Source organism: Thunnus maccoyii, chromosome 10, assembly GCF_910596095.1.
Source record: "Thunnus maccoyii chromosome 10, fThuMac1.1, whole genome shotgun sequence".
NCBI classification, from domain to species: domain Eukaryota; kingdom Metazoa; phylum Chordata; class Actinopteri; order Scombriformes; family Scombridae; genus Thunnus; species Thunnus maccoyii.
In genome coordinates, this window is record NC_056542.1 from 2,039,424 (window position 1) to 2,060,046 (window position 20,623).

Below are 20,623 nucleotides of genomic sequence, written 5' to 3' on the forward strand. Positions count from 1 at the left end.
CATGTTATCAGTGGATCCACCTTTGTGCAGTGGGACGACCTGAGCTGCCTTCCGTACCACTGATGTCTTACCAGTAATGAGTGTTAGATTAAATATATGGGTAATGCAAGTGGTGATACAAGGAGCACTAAGGCTCAGGAGATGAGGACTGAGATTGTCTTCAGCAGCTCACTGTCTGATGTTCAAACTTACAAGTGCATTTTGAACGCCTTAAGACATTCAAAATGGACGTGTCAACAGGGTATTTTCTGTCATCTTAACACATACAAATTTCACAGAGCACCTGAAATGAAATGAAAGCCATTGCTGTACCGAAAGGATGCAATTTTTATTGATATGAAACAGTTTGAAATGCACAGAGGTAAGTTACTGTTCATATTACTGAAACTAGAGAGATAAAACAGCACAAAAATACAAAGGATAGCTGTGGTTAATTCAGAGAGATCTGCAATCGCAAAAAACAAAAACCCACCAACAAACATTTGAATTTATAAATTCTACTATAAAATAAATTATTATTTTATAGTGGCTCTTTTGAACTGGTTTAGCCTATATTTGCTTCTCAAGTTGTAGCACCCATTGCAGCATAATTTTTTGTCCACCTGCTGACCTTGTAGCCATGTTTGGAACCATAGGTTTGTGGATTCCTGTTTTGAACCCTTGTGTTTGGCATTTTGACCATTGCCATCTTGGTTTTTTGGAGCCAGAGGTGATGAGAAGTGACCATATTTGGATGACAGCGTGGACACCTTAAAGCATACGCTGCTTTATCATCTATTTTAATTTAAATGGGACCATAATTTACAAAATGAACATCATGCTGTATTGAAGAAGACTTGAAAGTAGTGATTCAGACCATAAACTCATTAGGAAACAGTTTACTGAGGTAATAAATCAAATGAGAAGTAGGGTCATTTTCTCATAGACTTCCATACAATCTGACTTCTTTCTACAACCAGTGGAGTCGCCTCCTGCTGGCCATTAGAAAGAATGCAGGTTTAAGGCACTTATGCATTGGCTTCACTTTTCAGACCGGGAGCTACCGGAAGGTGGAAACAATTGGAGAGTTTTAAAAAAAAACCCTGCATTGCAGAATCACTCCAAAGTCTTTAGGGCGGCCCTTCATATTGGGGCGGTGACAGTTCACTGTGGAGGAGAATGAGGGGGGAGGAGCATCATTTCCGGTTAGTTGTGTCCTTGACAGATGTAAGGGAGGCAGGTTTGTTTGTTCAGCGCTGTTCAAGCAGTTACTGTGCATTTAGAAATCCCCAGACTTCAGTAGGCGGAGATCTCTGATTGTCTGGTATCATGAAACTAGCTGGATCGTAACAGCTTCACAAGTCCAAACTATTTACAGTGTTCACCCAAAGGGATCCTATTCTTGACATTTTCCATTGTATAACCCAGACCCAACTGTCTGAGTTGGTGCAAATCCTTCCCTCAGTGTAATATCTAAATCTTCAGATATGTCCACAACATTCAAGTATCTCCTGGCAGTGTCCAGCACCATCTTGATTCTTTCTAACTTCTCCTGTATTTCAACAGCAGAATTTATGACAATCAATGCTAAAAACCCGTTTCTTGTTCATGCAAATATTCTCATCAGCCCCATTCCTTTTCTGCTCCTGTCCTTTTTACGATGCCGCCATCTCCACGATAGCTACAACCAACGGCTCTGATCACAGCAAGCGGAACCGAAAAACCGAGATCCCGCTGTCGGAACTTAAGAGTGTAACACCCAGCGGAAGTAAATGACAAAGGACCTAGTCGTGTTATCTGCTTGGTGTCTGTGCTTGGAAGAAGTCTCTCAGCAGGACACGGAGACATAACTCGTAACTAAACAACAATGTTTTCAGTTCAGTTTTTGAGAGAGTCGATCAACGAGCGACTAACTGCTGCTGCTGAAGAAATATTCCGAGTTTTTCAAGAAACTATCTCAGAATACGAGAAAGAGATCAACCGTCAGCGCATATTGCTGGATATCTTTTGGAAACCTGAAATAAAGTTACACAGAATAGGTCTGTAAAACCTTCATTCGTTTAACATAAAACAGGATAATCAGCTTTATGTTAAATTAAAATATATGCTTGTAATTATTTGTTCGAGTGTCTACGACGCTGAAGTAAGCTTCTGCTTCGAAGTTTCGGGGAAAGTTCAGGGAAACATGAATAATCATATGAAGCGGGTGATTCTCCGTTTTTGCACCATTTACACGCGTGAAATTACGCGTCATATTAGACATCGTAGTATAAAGGCTTAACACTGTTTAAACCCACTTTCAGATTTGTGAAACTTTTATTTTGCGTATTAAAATTAACACAGGCCAGCGCAGACTGCTGGATATCGTTTGGAAACCTGAAATAAAGTTACACAGTATATGTCTGTAAAACCTTAATTATTTTAACATAAAACTGAATAATCAGCGTTATATAGCACCGCAGTGGTTAAAATATATACTTGTAATTATTTTTTCGGGTGTCTACGACGCTGAAGTTAGCTTCTGCTTAGAAGTTAAGGGAAACATAAATAATGATATTTAGCGGCTGCTTCTCCGTTTTTGCACCATTTACACTTTTGAAAAATCATATTAAACATCGTAGCAAAAGCTTTAACATTGTTTAAACCCACTTTCAAATTAGTGAAACCTTTGTTTTGCCCATGAAAATAAAAAGGGCGATTTCACATTTCTCCATCCAGACCACAGTAGACCAGGTCTAGATCAAAGATTAAGTTCAAGCACCTTATTATTACTTCCGTATATAATCACTAAAAGCAGATAGGCCTATACTCTGGTCAGCCATAGTCATGTCTTGTGTTGGTTCTGCTGAATGTGTTTGAGTGCAATTATAGTCTTTTCCTGCAAACAGTACTGTACGTTTTTGTGGTATTTCCAATAAATAGGTCTTATTTAAAATATGGGATTGGCACTGTGTGCCAAGTAGGGTATATAATAAATGTAATAATTTAAGAAGTATACATGATGATTACAGGACACAGAATACAGAATATTGTCTATAAATAGTGCAAAATCAGTGCCAAAGAAAGAAAGTGGCTGGTGTAATTCAACATATGTGTGTGTGCGTGTTGGGCTTTCTTCACAAAAACCACAAAATTTAGACTTGTCAAATCTGGACTTTCAAATCACTGTGTTTTAATGAGTCTCTGGAGTTTCCTTGTTAATCTATGTATAGTGGTTTTTAATCTGGACCTGGTGTAATGCTGTCTGAATGAAAAAATATCAGTGAAATCGCTTTCTGTTTTTCTTTTCACTAATTAAATAAAGGTTTAACATATCATAAATTGGTTTTAAACAGCGTTAAGACATTTGTAATGATGTCTAACACTTTTTCACATGTGTTAAGTGGTGCAAAATCAGAGAATCAGTTGCTAATTATCATCATACAGGATATGTTTCCCTTAACTTTTCCCCTAAACCTGATTCAGAAACTGTAAATCAGAAGCTAACTTCAGCGTCGTCAGATGTCTGCATTTTTGGTGCCACTTTCTGATAAGACACTATTTATAAACAGTTTATAAGCATTAATTAATGGCTTAATTGATGGTTAATAAATAATTTACTAATGCCTTGTACATCAGCAAAAAAATAAAAAAAAATGGACACAAATATAACTTTACCTTTTGTTGTTCTGTAATACACTTAATGCAAGGAACTTTTGCCCATGGTCTTAAATGAAAACAACATTCAAGATGTCCAATGTTTAAAGAAAATCTTATAATATGTAAAATATTCAAATCTTAATGGTTCAATTAAAGCGCAATATGAGGCATGATGGTTCACATACATGCCGAACCATGATGGGTGATCTGTATGGATCACGTATCAACTACGTTCAGTTACACCACTACGTAGAATATTTGAAGCATCACCCTTTATCAATACACCTGATAACTTATCAGAAAGTAATTTAACCCTTTATTAATGATTCATAATCATCAGAAGTCCTGCAGTTGTAAATGATTATGAATCATTAATAAAGGGTAATTTTGTTCCTGTATTATGGTTGTTAATGTTAATTGTTTATAAATAATTCATGAAGCATTAGTAAAATACTTATTAACCATTAATTAAGTCATTAATTAATGCTCACAAAGCCTTTATAAAGGATGCCTTATCAGAACATGGTACAAGATTTTCTCTTGAGCCTTTCCCCTTTGTCCTTCCAGAGCTCCCACAGCAACATGTCTGTAAGGAGGAGGAGGTTCTTGCTGACCAGCAGCTCTGTAACCAGGAGAGGAACTCCATTCTGGACCAAGAGGACCCAGAGCCTCCACAGATTAAAGAGGAACAGGAGGAACTCTGCACCAGTCTGGAGGGAGAACAGCTGGTGCTGAAGCAGGAGACCGAAACCTTTATGTTGACTCCTACTTGTGATGAAAGTGAAGATCAGACTCTGGACTTGAGTCCTGATGAAACTCAGAGAGAAGCAGAGAAAGAGCATGTTGTCAGCATGTCAGTTAAAAGTTCTGTGCAACCGGAACCAAACAGTGACGACCAGCTGCTCCCTCACAACTCTGATGTAGCTGAGAGCCAAGATCACAAAGGAGGCAAACATGGAGACTCAGGATCAACTAGAAAAGCAGAGCCAAAACTAAAGAAGAGACCTCACAGAAAAAAAAATCAAACTAACAATGAAGACAACTCTACCACAATAAAGATTCACAGAAATACTGATACAGGGGAACAGTCCTTCGAGTGCGACACTTGTGGGAAAAGATTCTCTGTGATCGAAAAATTGAGATGGCATTTAAGAGTCCACACAAGTGAGAAGCCGTACCCATGCGACACCTGTGGGAAAAGATTCCGTGCGCCATCCTCATTAAATGCGCATATGAGAGTCCACACAGGTGAGAAACCATACCCATGTACCACTTGTGGGAGAAGATTTAGTGACATGACAACAGTGAAAAGACATATAAGAACACATACAGGAGAGAAGCCGTTTGCATGTAACATTTGTGAGAAAAGATTCAATGATTCGAGCGCATTAAAAGTGCATATGAGAGTCCACACAGGTGAGAGGCCGTACCCATGTAACATCTGTGAGAAAAGATTCACTGTGGCGGAGCATTTAAAATTGCATATGAGAGTCCACACAGGTGAGAATCCGTACAAGTGCACAACTTGCGGGAAAGAGCTGAGACGTAAACATAACTACAAGAACCACATGAGAAAGCACGCAATGCAAGAAGATTCTAGGCGTCATGCCAAGGAGTCTCCACTGAAGGAGAAGAGTGAAGCTTCTACGAAACTATGCTAATTTAAAAAAAAAAAAAAAAACAAACAAACAAAAAAAAGCTGTGAAATGCCATCTGCCATGCCGGTGGAAAGCTTGCATTTTGCTAGTCTGAAGATGTGACTCAGAACAATAGGAGGTGAAACCTCAGAATCTAGAGTCATGAGTTGAGGATCAAGCCGAGGTATCAAGTTTTAAGTATTCGTGTAAAACCTTCATCAACTTGTTTAAACCCTCGTGCTTTCATGATTTGCAATTTCAATTGGCAATTCAAAACTAAGTTGTTGTACTGTTGATTTGATTCACTGCTTCTCAAGTAACAGTCATCTCATCTGTTTATAAGGTCTCTCATACCAACTACACAATAGATAACTCTGCATCATTCACTAGCCATAGCCGTGTGTACCAGTGTCTGTAAAATGTTGTAGTGTTTAGTACTTGTAGCTTTAGTATTAGTAAGAAATGTGTATGTAATCAAATTGTGTTTTCTTGTGCTTGCATATCAGTCACTTAACCTTCAAAGACCTATACTCGTAATTAAGACTACTAACAATCATAATTCTAATTGTAACTCTTGTGTGGCCAACAAGGAGGACTATTTCCCTATTATTATATCTGCTGTACTATGAGTTATGTCACTGGACAAATAATTTCATGTTGGAGTTGTGCACTATAAAAACTCATAATTCCATTCATTTATAGCCTAGATAAACACAAAGTTACCTGTAAACTAGAGTTACAAGGATCTTCGCAAGATATTGGATGATAAGTGTTCATGTTATCAGTGCGTCCACCTTTGTGCAGTGGGACGACCTGAGCTGTCTTCCGTACCACTGGTGTCTTACCAGTACTTAGTGTTAGATTAAATATATGGGCAATGCATGTAGTGATACAAGGAGCACTAAGGCTCAGGAGATGAGGACTGAGATTGTCTTCAGCAGCTCACTGTCTGATGTTCATACTTACAAGTGCATTGAATACAGAGGACAGAGCAGGGAAGGCTCCCTCTGCTGGTTCAGAAGAGGAATACACTGTGGAGATTGGGATTGATGGAGAGCAGAGCTGACCAGGCTTTAGCTCTACAGCGTATAGCTTGTGATAATTTGTTTGAGAAAACCAAGAATTTTCCCAGTTTCTTATTTTAATAGATTTGAATGGAGCATGCCATCTGGGTAAATGTGTGAGAAAAATGATGAAGAGCTAAAACAGGACTTATATCGTTATTTTTTCCTCTGATTTTAAACATATGTTTACATTTGATTTTATTGAAATGAATCTGAAAATTTATATTTAAAATTGACTTATTAAGACAATTACAAAGTCAGGCTACTACCACCTGAAGAATATATCAAGAATCAAAGGACTTTATGTCTCAGCAGGATTTGGAAAAACTTGTCCTTCAGTAGACTTGACTACTGTAACGCTGTCTTTACAGGTCTCCCTAAAAAAATCTAAAAAGATCTTTACACTGGCTTCCTGTCTGTCAAAGAATTGACTTGAAGATATTGCTGTTGGTTTATAAAACACTAAATGGTTTCTGGTCTGCTGCTACATTATGAACCATCCAGACCTCTCAGGTGGTCTGGGATCAGGTCTGCTTTCTGTCTCCAGAGTAAAAAACCAAACATGGTGAAGCAGCTTTCAGTTTTTATGCTCCACATATCTGGAACGAACTCCCAGAAAACTGCAGATCTGCTGCGACTCTCAGCAGTTTAAGACTTTTCTGTTTGCTGCCTTTTATTAAACCACATTAAGGTTTAATATTTTACACTGCACTGTTACTTTTATTCTCTTGTTTTATGTCTTATTCCCTTTTTAGCTTCTTTTTTATTTCCAAATGTAACACTTTTTTATTGTTTTTATATTCTGTTTTAATGCCTTTTATGCTCTATGTAAAGCACTTTGAATCGCCTTGTTGTTGAAATGTGATATACAAATAAACTTGCCTTGCCTTATAATGGCGTTCAACAATAAATCTCAGGTCAGTCATGTTCAAACCTAATGTGGGATTCTGTAGCTCTGTAGATTTGTTAATACAACAAATTAACAAATCTACATGACAGAGTCACCACATCATAGTTCAAAACTAAAGCTGTTTCATTCAACTCCTTGAACTCATGGCTAGATCTTTCACGATGACATCAGAGCTCACCTGAGAGACTGTAGCTCACCTGTCTGTGTGTCTCTGTGTTACTCAGGCTGCCGCTGACAGGATTTTTATGTCCCACACAATAACAACTCTGCTGTTGGTCTATATTCGCATTTGTGAGGCATTTTCACCTTCAGTAGACTTATTAAGTTCAATAAAACGTTTAAGCAACGATCGCAAATTTGTTAACATCTTACGCCTGAAATGAATTAAATGTAGGCTGAATAACAGTGGTGGAAGAAGTATACAGATCCTTTACTTAAGTAAAAGTACCAATACAACCATGTAAAAATACTCCATCACAAGTAAAAGTCCTGCAGTCCCTATTTGGGACAGTCCATTTGTACAGGGTGGATCAATTTGTGCAGTTAATTTTGAACTCTGGTGGCTGAGGAGAGCAAAGAATGGCCTCCAAAAACTTTCTGAACCACTGTGGTTGTACATATGCAGAATGTATGTATACGGCCGGTTATAATCAGGTAGGCTATCAATTAGCAATGTGGACAAGCCAAGTTACTTATTTGGTATAAATTAAGCCCGATTCAATCAATATTGTTTCTCAACTTCAATTCATAAACGGTAGGTTAAGTGGGGAATTGTTTTCTCTCTTGCAATTGTAGAAGGGTTAGTCTCGGCCTCACCTCATTTTTACCTGCTATTTTATCACCTATTTTACTTTAAATGGGACCATAATTTACAAAATGAACATCATGCTGTATTGATGAAGACTTGAAACTAGCGAGTGAGACCATAAACTCATTGGGAAAGAGTTTGCTGAGGTAAGAAATCAAATGAGAAGTAGGGTCATTTTCTCATAGACTTCCATACAATCTCATTTCCTTTTGCAACCAGTGGAGTCGCCCCCTGATGGCCATTAGAAAGAATGCAGGTTTAAGGCACTTCCGCATTGGCTACCTGCTTGGGTGGAAACAATTGGAGAATTTAAAAAAACCCTGCATTGGGGGGGGGGTCCTGTTAGCTTCGTGATGTCCTGCGCGTGGAAGAAGTCTCTCAGCAGGACACGGAGACATCTTACTTGTAATTAAACAACAATGTCTTCAATTCAGTTTTTGAGAGAGTCAATCAACGAGCGACTAACTGCTGCTGCTGAAGAAATATTCCGAGTTTTTCAAGAAACTATCTCAGAGTACGAGAAAGAGATCAACCGTCAGCGCATACTGCTGGATATCGTTTGGAAACCTGAGATAAAGTTAAACAGAATAGGTCTGTAAAACCTTCATTCGTTTAACATAAAACAGAATAATCAGCTTTATGTACCGCCGCAGTGGTAAAATATACACTTGTAATTATTTGTTCGGATGTCTACTGAAGTTAGCTTCTGATTCGAAGTAAAGGGAAAAGTTAAGGGAAACATAAATAATCACATTAAGCGGGTGATTCTCCATTTTCCTTCCCTGTCCTTATTAGTGTTCATGTCCCGCTCAACACACAGCAAAGTGAGGTTGTATAGTTTGGCCTCATCCACACACGAACGCATATAGCTCTCAATGAGCCTTACTAGGCTGAAACTTTGGCTGGCAAGTTTCATTCACCACAAACATAACAAGACCCGAATATCTCATATTTTGGATAAAGTTGTCAGTCAAGTTAGTCACAAACTTTGAATCGCTGCTTCTGCAGTCTTCACTTCCTGCAGAGTTAACGAGCAGAAATACGGACAGCGCCACTCTGCCATTGTAACCTACATTGTGGTGGGAGGGGGGGTTACACCCATAGAGATAAGAACTACCATAGAGAATGAATAGAGGAGGCTGAGAGAGTTAAGTTCCCCTGTTGCTGCATGGATGTATAAAGAGAACTGGATACAGGAAGAGCGCCAGGCTTTGAAGCCAGTATGACATAGCGGCCAAACCGTGTAATTACAACGTCACGTGGTGCATACTGGCCCAAAAAGACTTTTTCCAATAGACTTACATTGTGAAAGAGATGTCTGTAAATCAGCGGATACATTTTTCTGAGCGTCACAACCGCCGCGAAATGGCGTGTCTCACTATCAGAATTAAATCCGTTTGGTCCGATCACATTTCAAAAGCCTAGAAGAGCCGCATGATTGAATTGTTTTATCCCCATTCAAGTTAGCCGGAGGGCTAAACCGGAAGTAGCCGACTCTTTTTATATATTAGGTAAAAACATCTAATTTGCCTGAATTGAGTGATAGGGTACATACAATGAAAAAACCAACGGTGGGCCTGTCCATAACTAATTTATATATTTTTTCAATTTGTGTTAAAATGTATAATGTGATAATTATCATGACATTTTTATCAACCTTAATTTTGGGGGCCCCCGCCTGGTACTTGAGGCCCCGCGCGCTCTGTGTACTCTGCGTATGCGGAGCGGCGGCACTGCACGTCTTGTCCTGCAGTTCAGCTTGTTGAACGAGTTACCAAACTTTAATCGGGGAGAAGTGCTCCGCCAGTGCAACGTCAGTTAGCAGCTAAATAGCTAATTAGCCGCTCAGCTGCAGCACGTTAAACGGCGTGTAAACATACCTGAAAATGTCACTTCAGACCCGTTAGATGCTGGTTTGGTCGTTGCTCTTCAAAATCCCTGTTAGTGAGACGCTGTCTGTCCATGTCTTGTAGCTACAGCAGTTTGTTTACTTTGTCTTAAATGAGACATTAAATTTGACGGTTAATCTGCGGTTCACATACATGCCGAACCGTGATGGGTGATCTGTATGGATCACGTATCAACTACGTTCAGTTACACCACTACGTAGAATATTTGAAGCATCACCCTTTATCAATACACCTGATAACTTATCAGAAAGTAATTTAACCCTTTATTAATGATTCATAATCATCAGAAGTCCTGCAGTTGTAAATGATTATGAATGATTAATAAAGGGTAATTTTGTTAATGTGTTAGTTTTGTTAGTTAATGGTTTATGAATGATTAATAAAGCATTAATAAATTATTTATTAACCATTAATGAATCATTAATTAATGCTTATAAACCCTTTATAAAGGATGCCTTATCAGAACATGGTACAAGATTTTCTCTTCAGCCTTTCCCCTTTGTCCTTCCAGAGCTCCCACAGCAACATGTCTGTAAGGAGGAGGAGGTTCTCGCTGACCAGCAGCTCTGTAACCAGGAGAGGAACTCCAGTCTGGACCAAGAGGACCCAGAGCCTCCACAGATTAAAGAGGAACAGGAGGAACTCTGTACCAGTCTGGAGGGAGAACAGCTGGTGCTGAAGCAGGAGACAGAAACCTTTATGTTGACTCCTACTTGTGATGAAAGTGAAGATCAGACTCTGGACTTGAGTCCTGATGAAACTCAGAGTGAAGCAGAGGAAGAGCATGTTGTCAGCATGTCAGTTCAAAGTTCTGTGGAACCAGAACCAAACAGTGACGACCAGCTGCTCCCTCACGACTCTCATGTAGCTGAGAGCCAAGATCACAAAGGAGGCAAACATGGAGACTCAGGATCAACTAGAAAAGCAGAGCCAAAACTAAAGAAGAGACGTCACAGAAGAAAAAATCACACTAACAATGAAGACAACTCTACCACATTAAAGATTCACAGTAATACTGATACAGGGAAAAAGTCCTTAAAGTGTGACACTTGTGGGAAATCTTTTAAGTGGAACTCCAACTTGAACAGACATCTGAGAGTCCACACAGGTGAGAAGCCGTACGCATGTAACACTTGTGGGAGAAGATTTAGTGACATGACAGCAATGAAAAGACATATAAGAACACACACAGGAGAGAAGCCGTTCGCATGTAACACTTGTGAGAAAAGATGCTCTGAGCTGGCCGCATTAAATGCGCATATGAGAGTCCACACAGGTGAGAAACCATACCCATGTACCACTTGTGGGAGAAGATTTCGTGACATGACAGCAGTGAAAAGACATATAAGAACACACACAGGAGAGAAGCCGTTCGCATGTAACACTTGTGAGAAAAGATTCAATGATTCGGGCGCATTAAAAGTGCATATGAGAGTCCACACAGGTGAGAGGCCGTACAAGTGCACAACTTGTGGGAAAGAGTACAGACGTAGACATAACTTGAAGTACCACATGAGAAAGCACGCAATGGGAGAAGATTCTGGGTAATTCCAGATCAAATCAACAGGTTTTAGAAAAAATTCCCGACTGACCATCATTGATTTGCTTCATACATACTGTGTAAATTATGTCATTGCACCCAACAACTAGTGTGCAAAATTTTCGGCTGGTATCTTTTTCTGTTTCTGAAATGTGGAGGCTTTAAAAAGGAGCCATGGCCTGCAAAATTAATCATTACGTTTGAACTATTCATGCTAGATGCTTGAAATTTTCAGGGATTGTTCTGCACTATTATATGTCTTTAACTTGTAAAATAGTTGGCCAACAGTTGCATATTTGACAAATTATGGCTTGCTGGAAATTGTATAAAAAAATTCTTTTGTGCTTTGGAGCACTATATCTTCACACTGAACCACATCAGAGTAAATTTTGAGATATGATACTCATGTTATAGTACTTTTTTGGCAAGTCAGTGCATGTCTGAATGAAATGTAAATTTCTGATTCATGAGGCAGTAAAAACTGGAAAAAGTGATTTCACACCGATATTTCAAGTGCATATTGCCCATGTATGACAAGGTCTACCATAAAAATAATCATACCACTGGAAGGAGCGTGTTTTAATTAGTAAATAGACAAAATATGAAGTTGGTATTTGAAAAGGCACATAAGAATTCATTCAGATGAGAAGCTGCATAATTGTAAAACATGCGAGAGAGATTTGTGGTGAACCTGCTGCAACACAGAAAAGATTCTGTTGTGTTTGAACTGGAAAAGCATATAAGAAATGTTGCAGAGGATTCAGTTGTGATCATGGATCAAATACACGAGAACACATAATGGCAGCACATGTCAACAAAAACAATCCATAAACAGGACAAACATTTGAGCTGAAACTCTTGTAGGTAAGTGTTCACCAATATCTTCCCAGTCCCAGTTACTAAATTCTTAGGCGTTATTGTAGATGAAAGACTAACTTGGACAAAACATATTGAACATGTTTGCTAAAGGTCAATGAAAATGATTCATCCTTCTTCTTATTTAACTTTGTATTATAGTCTAATCTATCCATATATGAATTATTGTATTATTGTTTGGGCTGCTACATATCCTTCACAATTTATTTTAATCTAAAAAAGAGTTTTAAGAATGATTTCAAACTCCACCAACCAAGAGCCATCTGCACCTTTTATTTAGGAAATTTGAATTTTTGTCAATTTATTCTGTAAATACTCTTCTAACCTGTGTGTTTCTGTTCAAATTCATATATCACAGGCAAAACCTTCCAGATACATTTCATAATTTTTTCCTTTTATCGTCAGACATTCACTCTTATGCAATGAGGCGATCAAAGGACTTTCATTTACCTTGCTGTCGCACTTCCAATCATCAATTTTTTTATCAAATTTAGAGGTCCTCATCTCTGGAATTCACTAAGTACAACTTTGAAGTCGTCATCTTCTTTAATAATGTTATAAACATGTTTTAAAAAAATATCTTTTATCTAAATAGAATTTTGTGCGACTGGGTCTGTATTACACCTCTTGCACATTTAAAGTGTTCAAATTTCTGTTTTGATTATTTCTTCTTTTCTTTCTTTTTCTCTTGTTTTTTTGCAATACATGTTTTTTTTGTTTGATGTTATATTGTTTTATGACTCAGTATGTTTTTATGATGTGTTGAAATGAAGGGGAGGACTTTGGATAAGCTATAACCTTTGTGCAAATAAATAATTTTACTGTTGGCAACAGCATTTCATTGACAAAGTTACGGTTTGGTGTCGATGGTCAAAGATGGTGCTGATTGTTATAGTTTCCAAAAACAAGAATCTTTACATACAAAGTATTTCAGAATAATCCACATACTGTACTTCAAGTAGTACTTGATATTATTTACAAATGAAGCCTAAGTTTACATGTGAGAGTGAATGACAAAACTGTTTTATTTTACTCTATAATAAGTCCCAGTAAATTTTAATTTGTCTTGGCTAAAATAATAACAGACAACTGATTGGCATTTATTTATTTACTTTCAGCACTTCGCTAAATTTGAACTGTTGGATTCTGTTGGATAGTTTCTATAAATGTTAATGATTGACCTGTTAAAAGATTTTTTTTTTTGGATTATGAGATCTCTGATGAAACAGAGGAAACCTCGACTGCTGTTGGCTCACTTAAGTTTTCATATTGCCGACTAGAGTCTTCTTGTCTGCAGTTTTTATTTTCAATGTATTTTTTTCCTTGTTTGACTTGAGATAAAAATGTTTGTTGTTTGCTGTTTTAGAGATGACACACAGAGACTGTAGATGATGTACTACATGGTGTAGTCAATGCATTTTTATCAACAATACAATATTTTTTCATGATGGCTTTTCAGACTGATATTCTTAATTTAATTGATTGGATGATCAGGAAAACTGAAAGTGAGGCAGGTATTTCAATTTACTGAGTATACACTGCTCAATGATGTTAATATGCTATAGTACACTGTACATTAGTTCAAGGCAGGTTGATATTGATGAGGTAGTAAGCTGCACAATGTTAGAATTGAGTGTAGATTGATACTTGAATAATTTACTCAATGTATATACATATGATAACAGTATATACAGACAGTACTTTACAGATGATCAAAATATGAATCTAAAGTGACAGTAACATTAAGTGTTAGTACTTCATACAATAAATGCTGAAACAAACAGACAAAATGTTTGTTTTTTTAATCTCATCTCGTGTGTTTATTTTGATATCACTGTGCTTCATGAGGTGATAATACAAGTCTACCAGACTCATTGATAGATAGATAGATGACTTTATTAATCCCAAAGGGAAATTAAAGTGTTACAGCAGCCACTTGACATAAATCAAATGAAATGAAATCATATAAAATTAAATAGAATAATTAAAAATAAAATGCAGACTATAGATATAACCATAACTATAATTGACCATTTACTGAGTGTATATACATATGATAATAGTATATATGTTCAGTTTGTTAGTGTCTCTGGCTCTGATACTGCTGCCCCAGCAGATAGCAGTGAAGAATATTGCCGGTAACAGATTTGCAACATCTTACTGAACACATTAGAGGACATAAGCTTCTTCAAAAAGTAGAGTCTGCTCTGTCCCTTCCTGTAGAAAGCCTCTGTGTTGCATTTCCAGTCCAATCTGTTGTTGAGGAGGACTCCAAGGTATTGGTATCCCTCCACCTCTTCTCCAAGAATGGAAATGGTGTTTATCCTAGCCGTGGTCCTCCTAAAATCCACAACCATCTGCTTGGTTGTGACCACAAGAAATCATAAAGTTATAAGCAAATTATGTTCATTTTTTAGGCCATGTCTTAAAAAATAACACATTAATGTTGTGTGAGTGTCCCTCTAGTTATAGTGATGAACTGTGCAGGTTTACAGGTCAAGATGTAAATCTTTTACTCTGGTTGGAATGCTGCCTTAAACCAAGGAGTTTCAACTGTAGGAGAAGATTGAAGCTTCAACGTAACTATGCTAATTAGCAAAAAAAAAAAAAAAAGACTGCTGTGAAATAATTGTACAATAAAAAGTAATTGAATTCTTTGTGCAATGGATATCTAAAACTGCACAAAATGGATAAATTCTAGTGCAAGTACCTCTAACCTTTCATGTAGTGAATTTTCAATTTTGAGGTTTAGATCAGGGCATAAAATATCATTGAGAGAGCAAATATCAACCCGACACAGCAGACGGTTCTTATTTCTAGTTTAAAGACATAAAGCCTCTGTGCAGTTACTGCTTCTTAGTTATAAGCCACAAACGACACTGAGACAAAAAGCGGAACAGAAAAAACACATGATCTTAACATACCATATGAAGAAAAATTATTTATTTACACCATGTCAGAGTGGATTTAGAAGAGGGCATAAATAAGGGGTAGCAGCTGTTTTCTTTGATATAGAGAAGGCATATTACATAATGTGGAAGGAAAGTCTTTTAAGAAAATTAGGTAATATGGGTGTAGATGGCAAAATGTATAACTGGATAAAGGATTTTTTATTTGGCAGGTCTATTCGGATTCGGGTTGGGAATTCTTTTTCGGAGAAATATTTAGTTGACAATGGTACTCCTCAAGGCAGCATTATTAGTCCTCTGTTATTTTCAATCATAATAAATAATATATATAAGCAAGTCAGTCCAGATATTGGAAAATCAATTTTTGCAGACAATGGGGCAATTTGGAAAAGGGGAAGAAATGTAAAGTATGTTAAAAAAAAAAAAAAAAAAGTTCAGGAAGCTATCAATGAAATTAAAAACTGGTCTCAAATGTGAGGATTCAAATTATCTGTAGAAAAATCTCAAAGTGTTTTTTTACAAGAAAGAAAGTAAATGATGATGTTTGCCTGAAACTTTATAATCAGTTATTAGGAAAAAAAGAAAGTGTTCAAGTTTTTAGGTTTATGGTTTGATGCATTGCTCACATGGAAGACTCATATAGACAAAATCTAAGATAAAAGTAACAAAGTCTTAAATATTATGAGATGCTTAACAGATACTGTTTGGGGAGCTGATACACTAGCTATGAAAAATATCTATATAGCATTGATTAGATCAGTTCTAGAGTATGTGTGCATTATATTTGGATCGGCAACTCAAACCTCCTTCAAAAAATTAGACAGAATTTGGGCTCAAGCACTGCGGTTGTGTTGTGAGGCAGTCGAATCAACACTGTTGTCAGCCCTCCACGTGGAAGTTGGGGACTTGCCATAGCAGTGGCTAATTATTGGGTAAATCTACAAAGTCATAAAGAATTACACCCCACTAAAAAGGTTGTGGATAGTTTTTGGGAAAGTAGCAAAATCAAAAAGGAGAGTTTCAGTACAATCATATCAGATATAAGTAAGGAATTGGAAGGCAATGATTGGGCTACTAGTCAAACTGTTTTAATGCCAGCTATTCCACCATGGCTACTGCCTCAACCATCTATTGATTTCTCAATTTTGGATCATGTTCATTCAAGTAAAAAAAGCATTTAATCTGCAGGCTTATGTGAACACTGTATTACATGAGAGGTATGGGCAATATGTACAAATATTTACAGATGGGTCAAAAAAATCCAGATACTGGGAAAACAAGTAGTGCATTTAAATCCCAGAGTTAAAGGTCAAGGTGAACAACAGAACTACCGACCATATATCTGTTTACACAGTTGAAATGATGGCAATCTTGTTGACCCTGCAGTGGATAGAGGAAATCAAACCTTTTGTGTATACTGCTTTGCTCAGACTCAAGTGCAGCCCTGATTAGTCTCAAGCATACCTCTTGAAGATGCAGACAGAATATCCTTTATGACATTATGCAATCTTTATATATAATTTGTAAATTATTAAATTAAATAGAAACCATGTAGAAGTTGCAATAGCAGTAGGCGAGATAGAGGCAAAGGCTTTCATATGGCACAGGATTAAGACACAGTGGCAAAAGCTATGGGACAGGGATACTCAAGGAAGGCATTTATATTGTATTCAACAAGAGGTTGGAGGGGGAAGGCCGCAGGGGGAAAACAGGAGACATGAGTGCCTGATCAGTAGAATAAGACTGGGACACACAAAACTAAATTCATCTCTACACCTCATCTGGAAGCATCTAACTGGAACTTGTGATGGCTGTAATCATATGGAAACTGTGGGTCACGTCTTGTTTCATTGTCTCAAATATACAAGACAGCTGCTAAAAAATAAACTGGAACATAAAGGGACTGAACACATGGACTTGAAAACACTCTATACAAATGATTTCTTATCTTCAAAGCACCGGTTTAATGACAAGGATTCAAGAACTATGTAATTCAACACTTGGTGGCGATAGTGCTCCGAATGGCGGCAATTCGCCATTAAAGAGGAAGAAGAAGAAGTAAACAACCCAGGAGCTAGTCGCGTTAGCCAGTTGGTGTCTTACGGTTGTAAGAGGTCTCTCAGCAGGACACGGAGACATCTTACTCGTAATTGAGCAACAATGTCCTCACTTCAGTTTTTGAGAGAGTTCATCAACGAGCGACTAACTGCTGCTGCTGAAGAAATCTTCCAAATTTTTCAAATAATTATCTCAGAGTACCAGAAAGAGATCGATCGTCAACGCATACTGCTGGATATCGTCTGGAAACCTGAAATAAAGTTACACAGAATAGGTCTGTAGAACCCTAATTATTTTATAATAAAACAGAATAATCAGCTTTATATAGCACCGCAGTGGTTAAAATATATACTTGTAATTATTTGCTGGGCTACTGAAGTTAGCTTCTGATTCGGGTTTGAGCGGGAAAGTTAAAAGAAATAAGTATTTAGCGGTTGATTCTCTGTTTCTGTTAGACATCGTAGCAAAAGCCTTAACACTGTTTAAACCCACTTTAAGATTTGAGAAACCTTTATTTTGCTTATGAAGGAAGGTAGAAGAAAGGGCTATTTCACTTCTTCATCCAGACCACATTAGACCAGGTCCCGATCTAAAACCTCTGTACTTAACTTACACTTGTCAAATGTGGACTTTCAACTCACCGTGTTTTAATGAATCTCCCTTTTCTGTTTTCACAAATAGAATAAAAGTTTCACATTAAACATTTTGACAAGTGTTAAGTGGTGCAAAAACATGGAATCAGCTGCTAATTATCATCGTACGGTTTATGTTTCCCTCAACTTTTCCCTTTAACTTGAATCAGAAGCTGACTTCAGCGTCGTTGGATGGCTGCATTTTTGGTGCCACTTTCTGATAAGACACCATTTATTATTAAATCCCCCTTTTCTTTACCACCATAACATTTGTTTTATCTAATTCTTTAGAAAGATGCCTCCAATCACTTACTGATGACTAAAAAAATATGTAACACTCACCTTTTATTAATAACTGCTAAGATCTGATGACTCATCAGAAAGTCATTTAACCCTTTATTAATGATTCATAATCATCGGCAGTCCTACTGTTGTGATTATGAATCATTAATAAAGGGTAATTGTGTTAATGTGTTAGTTTTGTTAATGTTAGGCTAATTATTTATGAATGATTAATAAAGCATTAGTAAAATACTTATTAACCATTAATTAAGTCATTAATTAATGCTTAAAAAGCCTTTATAAAGGATGCCTTATCAGAACATGGTACAAGATTTTCTCTTGAGCCTTTCCCCTTTGTCCTTCCAGAGCTCCCACAGCAACAAGTCTGTAAGGAGGAGGAGATTCTCGCTGACCAGCAGCTCTGTGACCTGGAGAGGAACTCCAGTCTGGACCAAGAGGACCCAGAGCCTTCACAGATTAAAGAGGAACAGATGAAACTCTGCACCAGTCTGGAGGGAGAACAGCCGGTGCTGAGGCAGGAGACAGAAACCTTTATGTTGACTCCTACTTGTGATGAAAGTGAAGATCAGACTCTGTGCATGTTGCATGTTGTCAGCATGTCAGTTAACAGTTCTGTGGAACCAGAACCAAACAGTGACGACCAGCTGCTCTCTCACAACTCTCATGTAGCTGAGAGCCAAGATCACAAAGGAGGCAAACATGGAGACTCAGGATCAACTAGAAAAGCAGAGCCAAAACTAAAGAAGAGACGTTACAGAAGCAAAAATCACACTAACAATGAAGACAACTCTACCAAATTAAAGATTCACAGTAATACAGGGAAAAAGTCTTTAAAATGCTGGACTTGTGGGAAAGCTTTTAAGTGGGACTCCAATTTGCAGACACATCTGAGAGTCCACACAGGGGAGAAACCGTATCCATGTAACACTTGTGAGAAGAAATTCTCTGTGCTCGGCGCATTAAAAGTGCACAAATGGATCCACACAGGTGAGAAGCCGTACCATTGCAAAACTTGTGGGAGAGAGTTCAGACGTAGCCATCACTTAAAGTTCCACATGAGAACACACAGAGGTGGAAACGATTCTGTCAGATGTCAGACTTGAAAAGGCACTTAAGAAGTCATTCAGATGAGAAGCTGCATAATTGCAAAGCATGCGGGAGAGATTTATGGTGACTTTACAATCTACATGAGAAGAACCTTCTGACACACAGATTCTGTCATGTGTCTGAATTGGAAAAGCATATAAGAGTTCACACAAGCAAGTAGACTTGTGTTTATGAAACGTTCCAGAGGATTCAGTTGTGATTATGGATAAAACACACAAGAACACATAATGGCAGCACATGTTGACAAAAACAATCCATAAACAGGACAAACAATTTATCTGAAATTCTTGTAGGCCAGTGTTCACCAATATCTTTGTAAATGAATGTAAAATATTCTCCATGAAGAAGAGGTCAGAATATCTTCATGGAACTTGTCAACAACACTATCAAGTTTTGTTAAACTGAACTCTTGTTTTTTTTTTCTTTCTTCACATTACTGTAAGTACTAATTTTACTGTTGGCAACAGCATTTCATTGACAAAGTTGCGGTTTGATGTCAATGGTCAAACATGGTGCCGATTGTTATAGTTTCAAAAAACAAGAATCTTTATGTATGAAGTATTTCAGAATAATCCACGTACTTCAAGTAGTACTTGATATTTATAAATGAAGTCTAAGTTTACATTTGAGAGTGACTGACATCACTGTTTTATTTTACTCTATAATAAGTTCCAGTAAATTTGAATTGTCTTGGCTAAAATAATAACAGACAACCAGCAGAGCATGGTTGTGAATTAATTTACTGATTGGCATTTCTTCATTTACTTTCAGCACTTCTCTAAACTTGAACTGTTGGATTCTGTTAGATAGTTTCTACAAATGTTAATGATTGACCTGTTAAAAGAATTTTATTTTTTTATACATTTTATACATTTTTCATACATTACATTGGTAATGTGAGTGAATTATGTGCTCTCTGATGTTGAATATTTCCAGGTTTAACTTGAGATAAAATGTTTGTTTGCTTCTTTAAAGATGACACACAAATTGTAGATGATGTACTACATGGTGTAGTTAATGCATCTTATTAATAATAACATATTTGTTCACGTTGGCTTTTCAGGCTGATGTTCTTAATTTAATTGATTGGACGATTAGGAAAACTGAAAGTGAGGCAGGTATTTCAATTTACTGAGTATACACTGCTTGATGATGTTAATATGCTATAGTACACTGTACATTAGTGCAAGGCAGGTTGATATTGATGAGGTAGTAAGCTGCACGATGTTAGAATTGAATGTAGATTGATAC

General features: G+C 37.3%; 3 protein-coding genes across 3 annotated transcripts; all 3 read left to right on the forward strand.

Annotated features, from left to right (window-relative positions):
• The first annotated feature begins 351 nt into the window (after nt 1–351).
• LOC121905375 (zinc finger protein 391-like) lies at nt 352–5,734 on the forward strand. The gene is made up of 3 exons (XM_042423584.1): nt 352–361; nt 1,607–1,747; nt 4,186–5,734. The coding sequence occupies exons 1-3, from the start codon at nt 352–354 to the stop codon at nt 5,277–5,279; spliced, it is 1,245 nt and encodes a 414-aa protein (XP_042279518.1). The 3' UTR covers nt 5,280–5,734.
• Nucleotides 5,735–8,357: 2,623 nt separating this feature from the next.
• Nucleotides 8,358–13,824, forward strand: LOC121905989 (zinc finger and SCAN domain-containing protein 2-like). Its single transcript, XM_042424623.1, has 2 exons — nt 8,358–8,628; nt 10,459–13,824. The coding sequence occupies exons 1-2, from the start codon at nt 8,457–8,459 to the stop codon at nt 11,493–11,495; spliced, it is 1,209 nt and encodes a 402-aa protein (XP_042280557.1). The 5' UTR covers nt 8,358–8,456; the 3' UTR covers nt 11,496–13,824.
• A 3,489-nt stretch (nt 13,825–17,313) lies between these two features.
• Nucleotides 17,314–20,421, forward strand: LOC121905992 (zinc finger protein 239-like). Its single transcript, XM_042424627.1, has 2 exons — nt 17,314–17,604; nt 18,611–20,421. The coding sequence occupies exons 1-2, from the start codon at nt 17,433–17,435 to the stop codon at nt 19,366–19,368; spliced, it is 930 nt and encodes a 309-aa protein (XP_042280561.1). The 5' UTR covers nt 17,314–17,432; the 3' UTR covers nt 19,369–20,421.
• Nucleotides 20,422–20,623: the final 202 nt, after the last annotated feature.

Coding starts and splice junctions, on each gene's coding strand:
- LOC121905989 (XM_042424623.1), top strand. CDS start 8,457: ATGTCTTCAATTCAGTTTTTGAGAGAGTCAATCAACGAGCGACTAACT. Junction 8,629..10,458: donor GATAAAGTTAAACAGAATAG/GTCTGTAAAACC, acceptor TTGTCCTTCCAG/AGCTCCCACAGCAACATGTC.
- LOC121905992 (XM_042424627.1), top strand. CDS start 17,433: ATGTCCTCACTTCAGTTTTTGAGAGAGTTCATCAACGAGCGACTAACT. Junction 17,605..18,610: donor AATAAAGTTACACAGAATAG/GTCTGTAGAACC, acceptor TTGTCCTTCCAG/AGCTCCCACAGCAACAAGTC.
- LOC121905375 (XM_042423584.1), top strand. Junction 1,748..4,185: donor GAGTGTAACACCCAGCGGAA/GTAAATGACAAA, acceptor TTGTCCTTCCAG/AGCTCCCACAGCAACATGTC.